This window comes from Podarcis pityusensis (assembly GCF_964106645.2).
Source record: "Podarcis pityusensis genome assembly, chromosome: 14".
NCBI classification, from domain to species: Eukaryota; Metazoa; Chordata; class Lepidosauria; order Squamata; family Lacertidae; genus Podarcis; species Podarcis pityusensis.
The window spans coordinates 256,482-268,851 of NC_138039.1; the positions used below are offsets into that span (position 1 = coordinate 256,482).

At 44.5% G+C, this 12,370-nt stretch overlaps 1 protein-coding gene across 1 annotated transcript in view; it reads left to right on the plus strand.

Annotated features, from left to right (window-relative positions):
- The window catches only part of LOC308462444 (vomeronasal type-2 receptor 26-like), a gene marked incomplete at its 3' end in the record, with an annotated part of 25,736 nt that extends 17,717 nt beyond the window's left edge, over nt 1–8,019 (plus strand). Inside the window, exons 7-9 of the mRNA XM_080980102.1 lie at nt 4,526–4,753; nt 5,600–5,726; nt 7,118–8,019. Of these exons, the coding sequence (XP_080836228.1) occupies nt 4,526–4,753; nt 5,600–5,726; nt 7,118–8,019 (1,257 nt within the window). The remainder of the gene's footprint in view (nt 1–4,525; nt 4,754–5,599; nt 5,727–7,117) is intronic.
- Nucleotides 8,020–12,370: the final 4,351 nt, after the last annotated feature.

Here is a 12,370-nt window from a genome sequence, read left to right on the forward strand (position 1 = left end):
GAGCCCTTTATCAGACAACTTGTAGCCCAGGAAATCCACCTCCGTCACGTCGAATTGGCACTTCTCCAGCTTGGCGTAAAGCCTATGTTGCTGTAGCCTGCTCAGCACTTCCTTGACGTGTCTGTCATGCTCCTGCTGCGATTCCGAAAAGATCAGGATGTCATCCAAGAAACAGACGCACGTCTTGTAGAGGAGCCCCGCCAACACGTGATGCATGAAAGCTTGAAAAACGTGGGAGCCATTTTGCAATCCAAAAGGCATAACTCTATATTCGTAGGTGCCCAGGGGCGTGAACATGGCTGTCTTCCACTCATCTCCCTCCCGCATGCGAATGAGGTTGTATGCCCCTCGCAGGTCCAACTTGGTGAACACTCTGCCCTTCCGTACCTTTGCGAGGAGGTCGTCGATTCGGGGCATGGGGAAGTCCGATGGCTTGGTCACACTGTTCAAGATGCGAAAGTCCACTACAAGTCTTTTTTGGGGCGTGTCCCGCTTCTTAACAAAGAATACCGGACTGCCCCCCGCTGCCTTGGACTCTCGGATGAAACCGCGCTCCAAATTATGATCTATGAACTCTTTGAGTTCCTGCAGTTCGTCCTCAGACATGGAATACAGCTTCCCTTTGGGCAGCGCCGCCCCCGGCAGCAGGTCAATTTTGCAGTCATATGGTCTGTGGGGGGGTAGCCTGTCTGCCTCCTTCTCGCAGAAAACCTCCAAAAATTCTGCGTACTTGTGGGGAACCGCTTGCAGCGTGCCTAGCTGCAGCTGTGACTCCTCTTCCCCTCCTTCCTGCCTGGGCACGATGCAGTGTTCAGCGCAAAAGGAAGAGCCGAAGGTCAGCTGCCTCTGGTACCAAGCCAGCGTCGGGCTGTGCTTGTCCAGCCAACTCATGCCCAATACAATGGGCGTGTCCGATAGTTGAGTGACATTGAAGCTGATGATTTCCCTGTGATTCCCAAGTCGCATCACCATTGGTGGCGTCTGCTTCACCACTTGCCCCCCTAGCAGCTCCCTGCCATCCACCGTGACAACCTGCAGGGGCAGCGTGGCAGGCAGCAACTGTATAGCGTGCCGGTCGACAAAGTCCTGCCCTATAAAGTCCGCATTGCTTCCGGAGTCAATGGTGATTGGCACGTCCATGGTGATTCCATTGGGCAGCTGGAGCGACGCGGTGAGCCTCACTACCGGTTTGGGCGGGAGGGGGTCCATGGGCTGTAAAATCTCTGGGGACTGCTTCACTGACACGTCTGGCTGGGCCCCAGTGCCTCTTCTTCCAACCAGACTCCTTCGTTTCCCTGCTGTGGTTGTCCTTGCTGCGTTGCTGCAGTTACCATTGCTGAGGCTGCAGTGTGCTTGTGGAGCCTCTGGGGACACTCTTTCGCCATATGCTGTGGATCATCGCAGATGTAACACTTCCTGTTCCCTCTAGGAGGCTTCGCTTTCACTGCTGCCGGTGCTAGGGCTCTGGCTGCTGACTGAGCCCTTGCACCTCCAACCTCCATAGGTTCCGCTCCTCCTCCTGGCGGAGGCGTGGATTGCGCACGCGCTGCTTCTCTGGGAAGGAAGGAGGAGCCCCTGGCTGGTTCGCGCCCTCCACGCCCTTCGTCCCTGCTCCACGGACGTCCTTCCAGCCGCACCCCCACCGCCAGCGCCCTCTGAACGATCTCCTGCGTGGTCCGGGGTCTCTCCCCCCTCGCAATTTCATCTTTAACCGAGCCGTGCAATCCCTCCCAAAACAGGTCTCTTACAGGAGCCGAATCTCTGTCCCATTCCAGGGCACTGACCAAAGCGAAAAAGCGGGCATGGTACTGCCTTACGCTGGCCCTCCCTTGCTTCAGTCCATGTATCTCCTGCCGAGCAAGATCCACGTCAATGCTTGATAAAAAGCACCCATCCATCGCTTTAATAAAGGCATCCGCATTTTGGAGCGCCGGATCCTTATCTCTCCACAAATTGCGCAGCCATGCTTTAGCATCTCCATGCAAATGGGACATGATGAATCCCACCTTCTCTTGCTCATCTCTAAAGTCTTTGTTCAGCAGTTGCAGTGCACACATTACATCTGCTCTAAAGTTGGGGTACTGTTGCAAATTCCCATCGAAGTGAGAGACCAGACCGCCTGTTCGTCTCCCCAACCCAATCCCCTCCGGTTTGGGTGTCAGTTGCCCTTGCTTCGTAAGCACTTCCAACCTGACCTGGAGATCCCTGTAGGCGGCAGCTGCGTCCTCCTCTCTCTTCCTGGATGCAAGAGCCTCGGCATTCAGTCGTGTCACTGCTTCTCTGAGTTCCACTATCTGCTGTTCGGCAGTCATGTTGTCTGCCGTTCGTGAGCTCGCTAGTAGGCACCCGCTTTCTCTCCTCTCCGCGAGGACGTAGATGCCCACAATCTGGGGATGGAGCTTACTGTCAGAGCTGCTTCCAGATCCTAGCTCACAGAGGATCACGCTAGCCAGCGATCATTAAATAAAAGTCTTTATTGAGTTACAGTTTCCATTCTCAAGCTGCTGCGTGCAACTCTACGTCTCATGGTTAGATCGGCGAAGCTCCATCTGAGTCTCCGCCCCTTGTACACCAACTTAATATCCTAGCCTTGCTCCACCTTTTCCGCCTGACTGTTCTTCTCTGGGTCCCTCTGCCCCCCGGGGTCTCTTCCTTCCGGGATTCCTCTGACGCTGACGCTGACCCCCCTGACTCTTCTCCCTCCTTTCGGCGGGCTTTAGGACCTGGCTCCCTTTCCGGGCTGCCTACTGCGCCACCTTCCTGTGCATTTGAACTTGGCACGCGCGCCCAACCTTCCACCTTCCGTCTGACCGTTTCTTCGCTCCCCGATGGAGGTGTGGCCACTCCTGACTCGTGCCCTCCCCCCTGTTGTGAGCTGCCAGCGCTTGATCCCTGGCGCCCTTCCTCTTCCCTGCTCTCTGGCGGTGACGCTGGTCCTGATTTCCAACTGCTCCCCTCTGAGTCCCCTCTGGCTCTATCTTCCTGGGGTGTCCCCCTAGGCTCCCCCCTTGCCCTGGCCACTGGTGCTCCTTTCTGTGAATCTTCTGATTCACTGGAAAGACTCGGAGATCTCGGGTCGTCGTCATCACTCATCTTTTCTTCTGCCTCCTCTCCCTCGCTCTCTGTTTCCTCCCTTGCCCTTGCCTCTGCTCCTGAACCCCTGACAACATTATTCACAATCAGCATGGCTTTCTGCTCAGAATATATAGCGTCAATTCCTCTAAGGAATGGCTCTCCAAATTCCATCATTTCCATTGTCTTTTTCATAATAATCCAAGAAACATTATCAAAGGCCTTCTCTGCATCAGTAAACATCAAATCCGCTTGCTTTTCATTCCTGGCCTCCAGATACTCTTTTATGTATCTTACATTCCTTATATTATCTTTCATCTAGTGGCCAGGTAAAAAGCCAGCTTGATCTTGGTGGATTGTTTCTTTTAACACTGTTTTCAAACGGTTTGCCAAAATATTGGCAAATAATTTGTAGTCATTATTCAATAGTGAGATCGGCCTGTAATTTGTAACTAAAAGTAAATCTGAATCCTGTTTCGGAAATAATGTAATATAAGCAAGAATCTGGCATTTGACTCGAATTCATTATCCTATTCATTACATCTTTCAGTGGTTGTGCCAACTGATCTTGCAGATTTTTTTGAAATATTTAGCTAAAAGTCCATCTGGTCATGGCAATTTCTCTAATTTAGCTTGTCCTCTTGCTTGCTGCAGTTCCATCATCATTACTGGTGCATTTAAAAGATTTATCTTTTCTTTTGGAATCTTTTGTAGGACATTCTACTTTAAATATGGATCAATTTTATCTTCATTTTCCAATCCAACTTCCTTGCTTTTAAAAAAAAACAAACTACCATGCTAGCAATTTTCCTCATTTGTTTGCAAACTCAAAATTTGTGTTTTATCAATTTTATTTTCCATTCAATTTCTTGATTTACCAACATTGAAAATTAGGTTTGTAACATCTTTATATTCTGTTTTGTTGATTCATTTCCTGGTTTTTTAATTATTTGTTTTTCGTGTTTAATCAGTTCATCGAGTAACTCTTTCTTTTTCTTCTCTCTTCTCTCTCTCTCTTTTTGCAGAGTATTTTGTTGTATAAAAAAACTTCTCATTACTGCTTTAATTGTGCCCCAAACCACATTTATATCCATACATTGCTTCAAATTTAGTTCAAAATAATCTCTCAGGGTTTTCCCCTGCTTTCTGCAAGGTAATTTTTATTGTCTAATAAGCTTTCGTTTAGTCTCCATCTGAAAGGTGAGTTTTCTTCTCTTCTTAATTCCAACAGTAATGAATTATACTCCAAGAGTGTCCTAGGTTGTAGTTCCACTTTTTTAGTTCTTAATGTTAGTTCATTAGATATCCATACTGATTAGATATCCATACCGAGTTGATTCTTCCCACAGATCAATTTGGCTCTGAGAAAAAAGTAAATTCTCTATCCAATGGGTGTTTAAATCTCCAGTTAATTTAAGATTTTCTACCATAGACTGTTCTTTCTTCAATCCAGGTCCATCAATTTCTACGGAGCATCATATTCAACAACAGTGCTGGAGATACTGTATACTTTAATGAAAATGCAGAAATAGTTGTAGGTTTCGATGTTACAAACTGGAGAATTTACCCCAATGGTTCAGTGATTAGAGCCAAAGTTGGAAAACTGAACCCTCAGGCTCCTTTCGGCAAAAAGTTAACCATTTATGATGATCAGATTGTGTGGCATAAAAGCTTTAATCAGGTGAGATGTAGCAGTCTGAGACCAGACCTGGATGTACACTGACCTTTTTAATGTCATTAGAATGATTTTAACTATATCGTTCTAAAACATAATTGCTCAAAAAAGCGTTCATTACTTACAAAAGAGCTGTTCCCCTCACTGCCTGGTTCCTGGTTGTTCTGCAGCAACCTCTGGTGTCCCATTTTAATAATGCATGATCAACGTTCTAAGCTAAACGTAATGTGGCTCTTACGTTTTGAAAATCTTTCCTTAACCCTTTCTTAATGTTATAAACCATGAGTGTAGATCCATCCCTGATATTGTAAAAAAAAAAAAAAATCAATGTTGGGTCCCCTAATGTTGTTGGACTACGACTCCCATCATTATCAGGCAGGATAGCCAATGATCAAGGATGATGGGATGTGTAGTATAATCTGCCAACATCTAGAGAATGGAGATTGAATGACGGAGAGGCAAACAAGTTTCAACACTTTTGAAAGTTTCTTCCTTTCTCCAGAATTTGTTTTGGTCAAATCCCGCATTATCTCTTTTCTTGTTTAATTACTTTATCTCTGCTTCATATTTCCATATTCCAGGCATGATGACAGTAATCCACTCCATGTTAGGCAGAGTAAATAATTTACACAACTGAAACCTGCCCCCCTAGTTTTTTGTCAAGGCCCGCTATTTATGCGGTTTTCACCTGTGGCCCCTTTGGAATATCCTGGGGGCCTCCAGGGGGCTATATGGCCCCTGGTTGAGAAACGCTGATTTAGGGTCTAACAAATGTCCACAGACCCATGCACACGCTCCTCATCATGAGGGTTCATATATTCCTACTAATCTCCTGTGCGTGTTTCTGTGCAGGGGCTGCCAGTTTCTGTGTGCAACGACAACTGCTATCCTGGCTCCAGCAGGAAAAAGAAGGAGGGAGAGAAATTCTGCTGCTATGATTGTTTTCCATGTCCAGAAGGGACGATCTCTAATCAGAAGGGTAAGAGGCAACATGGACAGAGATATCGAGACACTCACTTAGCATAATATACTTGCTCCTCCTTTCTTTGGAAAATGTATGTCCCCTTGAATGCATTATGCAATACATTTTAATGTGGGTATAACTAAACTGTTATTATAGTTATTATTGATTTATTGGTTTGTTTGTTGTGTGTATAGGATATTCTATTTTTTAATGTTTGATGTTTTGTTGTGTTTTTATATAGGGTCTAAGTCACCCAGAGTGACTGTGGAAACCCAGCCAGATGGGCGATATAAGAATAAAATTATTGTTGTTATTATTATGATTATTGCTGCTGCTGCTGCTGCTGCTACTACTAATAAAAGAAGCCCTGCACAGGAAGCACAAAATTATCACCAAACTTTTCTTTTCCCTTTTGGAATACATTTTATTTTGTAATTAATTTATGAAGATTTTCAATAACAACAAGCAGATACAAATATACTATGGGAATAATTGAACTTCCTAGTGCATTCTTGGTTTTAGATGAGATCTGCATCTACTAGACCCTCCAAGTGTCCTTATTTTCCAGGGACAGTCCTGGTTTTACAGAAGCCATCCTGGTTTCTGATTTGATCCCAGAATGCCTTGCTTTTCCTTAGGAATTCCCTAGCTTGATTGGGGAAATGTTAGCGGCTATAAAATAATCTGACCCCTCAGCAACATTCAAACCCTCTCCCTGAAAATATGGGTGTCCAACAAGACCTACCCACACTGGAAGAATGGCAGATGAAAATGATGGACTACATGGAATTGGTGGAAATGACTGGCAGAATCCGAGACCAGGGAGAAGAGTCGGTGGAAGAAGATTGGAAGAAATTTAAAGACTATTTACAGAAATATTGTAAAATTAATGAATGTTAGAATGATGTTGGATTGAAGTTAAGTGGTTTCTAGCTGTAATGGTATAAAAGAATATGGAAAAATTGGATTTTCAATACGTAAAAACTCAATGCTATAATATATTAAGATTAAAGATCAGGATAAAATAAGGAGGGAAAGGAATTGCTGAACTAATAAATTGAACTGGAATACAAAAAAGGGAGGCATGAGGAGGTCCGGGAAACAAGTAAATGAAAGATAAGTGATGAAAAGATGGAATTGTTTTTAATTGTGTTTTTTTTTTTTTGTATTTTGTATTTTTCTTTTCTCTATTTTTTTATTATTCTTATCTATGTAACCTTTTTTTGAAACTTTAATAAATATCATTTAAAAAAAAGAAAAAGAAAATATGGGTGTCCAATCTCTTGCAGTTTGTCAAACAATTTCAAGAACACTTTCACTGCCTGCTGTAACTGATTCTTTCAGGAGATGTAGGTCATTATCTTGACATTTTTAATTGTTCCATCTTCTCCCCCTCCACCCTCCAGATATGGATGCCTGTGTCAAGTGCGCAGAAGAAAACTACCCAAACCAGGACCAAACAGGGTGTATTCCAAGGGGGCTGAGCTACCTCTCCTACCAAGAAAAGTTAGGGCTCAGCTTAGCTGTCTCCGCTCTGGCTTTCTCCCTGATCACCACCTTCGTGCTGGTGACTTTTGTGAAGCACAAGGACACTCCCATCGTCAAAGCCAACAACCGCAGCCTCACCTACCTCCTCCTCATCTCCCTCCTTCTCTGCTTCCTCTGCTCCTTGCTCTTCATTGGTCAGCCTGGAAAAGGGACCTGCCTCTTCCGACAAATGACTTTCAGCATCGTCTTCTCGGTGGCCCTTTCCAGTATTCTGGCCAAAACCATCACCGTGGTTCTAGCATTCATGGCAACCAAGCCAGGATCCAGAATGAGGAGATGGGTGGGGAAGGGGCTGGCCAATTGCGTGGTCTTTTCCTGCTCTTTCCTTCAAGCTGGCATTTGCACCCTTTGGCTAAGTGCTTCCCCTCCATTCCCAGATACAGACATGCAGTCACTGAAGAGTGAGATCATCCTTGAGTGCAATGAGGGTTCAGCTGCCATGTTTTATTGTGCTTTGGGCTATATGGGTTTTCTGGCCGTTGTGAGTTTCCTTGTGGCTTTCCTGGCCAGAAAGTTACCTGACAGTTTCAACGAGGCCAAATTCATCACGTTTAGCATGTTGGTTTTCTGCAGTGTTTGGCTGACCTTTGTTCCAACCTACCTGAGCACCAAAGGGAAATACATGGTAGCCGTGGAGGTCTTCTCCATCTTGTCCTCCAGTGCTGGCTTACTGGGTTGCATCTTTTTCCCTAAATGCTACATCATTGTGCTGAGGTCTGACCTGAACAACAAGGAAAGCCTAATAAGGGGAAGAAAATAGTGTGTGTATGTCCATATCTTAGAGCTTGAGTAGTCCTGGGACATCATTCACTCTGACCTCTGATCTTGATCTTTGAATAAATTTGTGTCTCATGAGTTTCCTTTGTGTTGGTTTCTTATTCTTGACCACCTCCAGACTGGGGAACTCTATTTTCTGGATCATGATCATGATCTGGATGTGGATGCAGGGCAGGGCAAATCAGGTTTGGGTCAGTTTGGACCCTATAGAGTCTGATCCAGATTTATAAATCAGGACCAGAAACTGTGCATAGCTCTGCCAAGAACTTAGATTGAGCAAAAAATATTTGTGGGGTCCAGGCCCCCTCAGGACGATGGGCACTGCCATTCAAATGCTGTGAGTGTGCCACTTCTTGTGACCAATTGTGTGGGGTGGGGCTTACCTGCCCCCCCATATTTTATTCAAGTTGGCACCCCAGGAATTTAGGGTGTGATGCAGGGAACAAATTTAGTAATAACAACAATCTCTCTCTTGGACAAAAGCAGCCTTCAACTTCCTCATCAAGTGCCACTGACTACATATATCTCAAAGAAGAAAATACACAGTACACAAGGAAAATTATAACACCAATCATTGCCAAAATTACTAGTTTAGATATTCTTGTGCATTATGCAAACAAATGTCATAGCAATATAAACCATCAGAATTGGAAAAACAATATCCCTTATGGGCTCCATGGTTGACACTGGTGACACGCTGGGTGTCAGCAGCCACCACTTGGGTGCCCATTGCTTTAAGCCTAGACTTTTGACAGTGTATGTGTACAACTCACCTGGGAACTTTATGAATAAATGCAGTTGTCCAGCACATTTGCCCCATTTGGTTACATACAGTTTCTTAGTAGACCACAAGCTTAGCATGAGTCAACAGTATGATGCAGCAGCAAAAATAACAGCAGCACCACCACCTAATGCAATTCTAGGCTGCATCAAGAGAAGTCTAGTGTCCCATTCAAGGGAAGTGATAGTCCCACTCTCTTCTGCCTTGGTCAGACCCCACCAAGAGTCCTGTGTCCAGTTCTGGGTGTCACACTTGAAGAAGGATATTGGCAAACTGGAAGGTGTGCAGAGGAGGGCAACCAAGATGATAAAGGGTCTGGAAACCAAGGCTGACAAGGGACAGTTGAGGGAGCTGGGTATGTTTAGCCTAGTAAAGAGGAGACTGAAAGGAGATATGATAGCCATCTCCAAATATCTGAAAGGCTGTCACATGCAGGATGGAGCAAGCTTGTTTTCTCCTGCTCCGGAAACCAAGCCTGATGAGAAATATTTGAGGCACTTAGGTATGTTTTCCTTGAGAAAAGTAAAGATAACCATCTTCAAATATCTAACAGGAAGATGAAACAAGCTTGTTTTCCACTGCTTCAGTAGGGAGGAACCAAACCGATAGATTCAAAGAAAGCAGATTCCAACTAAACACTCAGAAGTCCTTTCTGGCATTAACAGCTGCTTGACCATATTGCTCTAAATGGCCCTTGGGGTACCTCCCAATGCAAAAATTATATGATTCTATGATTCCATATAGTTTGCCCTTGTATATACGATATATAGCTATCTCTTCAAAGGCAGATTTCAAAGCCTGCTTGTTCTTCCGCTTGTTCATTGTTTTGCGAAGTGCAAATTATGTGGGTTCCCTTTAAAGGCAAACTGAAATGAATTTCTCTCCCATCTCTAGCTATATCTGAGGTCATAGATGCAGAACACTGATAATATAATACTAAGAAGTGTTTTATTTGCGGTAACTAAGGATGCCAGGTTGAAGCTACATGTTGTTAAGGTGTCAAGTCTGTATTTCCCAAAATTCACTTATGTTTCCAATATGTTGCATTTCTATTGCAACAACAAAAAAATTAAGAAACAGCAAGGTAATTTTTTTATTCACATCCAACCAGTTGGAAAAGGCATCTGCCAAAACAATTTGCTCTAAATCTTTAGTATTTCTGTTTGGTAAAAACTATAATTAGTGTTTCATAGAATCATAGAATCATAGAATCATAGAGTTGGAAGAGACCACAAAGGCCATCTAGTCCAACCCCCTGCCAAGCAGGAAACACCATCAGAGCACTCCTGACATATGGTTGTCAAGCCTCTGCTTAAAGACCTCCAAAGAAGGAGACTCCACCACACTCCTTGGCAGCAAATTCCACTGTCCAACAGCTCTTACTGTCAGGAAGTTCTTCCTAATGTTTAGGTGGAATCTTCTTTCTTGTAGTTTGGATCCATTGCTCCGTGTCCGCTTCTCTGGAGCAGCAGAAAACAACCTTTCTCCCTCCTCTAGGTGACATCCTTTTATATATTTGAACATGGCTATCATATCACCCCTTAACCTCCTCTTCTCCAGGCTAAACATGCCCAGCTCCCTTAGCCGTTCCTCATAAGGCATCGTTTCCAGGCCTTTGACCATTTTGGTTGCCCTCCTCTTTTTTTATTCACATCCAACCAGTTGGAAAAGGCATCTGCCAGAACAATTTGCTCTAAATCTTTAGTATTTCTGTTTGGTAAAAACTATAATTAGTGTTTAATTGCATCCTTCTGAGTCCCAGAGCATTCTGAATCTCATGAAATCAGCATGATTTGGCCTGGGATACAGGAGTCATCCTAATCCAATACACACACCAAGATGTATCCATTAAGTTAGACTCACTGAAATTAATTAACCTAATGAATCGTGGCTATTGATTTGAAAGCATTTAAACTAAAAATGTTAATGTTTGATATAACGCTAACACACATTTTCACGTATACTATGGACTGATAACTGGTGTTGGATGTAAGAGAATGACAACATCAATTTCAGGATCCAAGATTCAGGGTGAGAAGATGGGTAGGGAAAGGGCCGGCCAATGCTCTTGTCCTTTCCTGCACCTCCATTCAAACCGGAATTTGTGCTCTGTGGTTAAGCACTTCCCCTCCATTCCCAGATAGGGACACACACTCATTGAAAGGGAAAATCATCCTGGAATGTAATGAGGGATCAGTTACCATGTTTTACTGTGTCTTGGGCTATATGAGCTGGCTAGCCTTTGTCAGCTTCTTTGTGGCTTTTCTAGCCAGGAGGTTGCCAGATAGTTTCAATGAAGCCAAGTTCATCACCTTCAGCATGTTGGCATTTTGCAGTGTTTGGTCATCATTTCTCCCAACTTACCTAAGCACTAAAGGGAAATACATGGTGGCTGTGGAGATCTTCTCCATCTTATCATCCGGTGCTGGATTACTGGGTTGCATCTTTTCTCCGAAATGCTACATCATTCTGCTGAGGCCTGAGCTGAACGACAGGGAGCAGCTCATAAGAAAAGCAAAATGAAAGAGTATGGACATCTCTTCATTGTGCATCTAGACAAATGCTGATGATAGAGATCTCGAAAGAATTTGGCTATGCGTATTGGCTTAGGGAAATTCCTGTCAGCATGGTTCTTGACTCAGTCAATGTGCCACAAATACCCCCATTCCTACTTCTATTTTGGCGGTTTCCAGACAGATTGGAATAGGACCCAAAGCTGATTCTTCTATTCAGGGTTTTTCTCATCCTCATAATGCTCAATTCATGTTGGGAATAAATTAGGAGTGAAAGGCATCTCAAATCCTGATGGCAGCGTCAGAGGCCAGGCCTGCATTCTGTTACTCAGGCTTTCTCATCTCAAACCAGCCACGCATCCTGCCATAAAACTATAAAATCTTAAGACATAAAGACATAAAGCCTTGGTTTCATGAACATCAATTACATGCAGTAAAATCACAGTCACAGTGAAGTCATTAATTATACATATTCTGAATTGTCAGTTGAAGTCAATTAGGTATTTTTGCCAATTCAGTAGAAATCAGTACGGACTCCTTGTGCTCCCCTCTGCTCCCCTTCCCCTTTCTCCCCACCCAGGGGAGCCCTGCCCTCTGCCTGCCCCTCAAAGTCAGTGCGTCTTGCGGGGTTGGCCTGGGCAGTGACAGCCTCTCCTCCCCACCTGCTCCCCAGCAGCTGCCCAAGGGAGGAGGTCAGCAGCGGCAGCCATGGAGAGGCAAGAGGAGGCTTCCTGGCCACCTCCACTGTTGCCACCACTCAGGGCAAGCCCTGGCTCATCCTCCTCCCTGAGTTGGTGCTGGCAGAACTGGCTTGGGAAATATGGACAATCCAGGATCAAATCAGAAGCCATGATGGCTTTTGGAATTATGGAACTGTCCCTGGAAAATCAGAGTTTAGACTTAGACTTTTGTGCGAACCACTTTAAGCACAGATTGTGAAAAACGCAGTGACAAAAGAGGGGTGAAGAAACTGAGTATGAAAAAGATAAGAATTGGGACACACAAGGGATTTCCTTGGCCAGTTTTATTCCAATAAATGT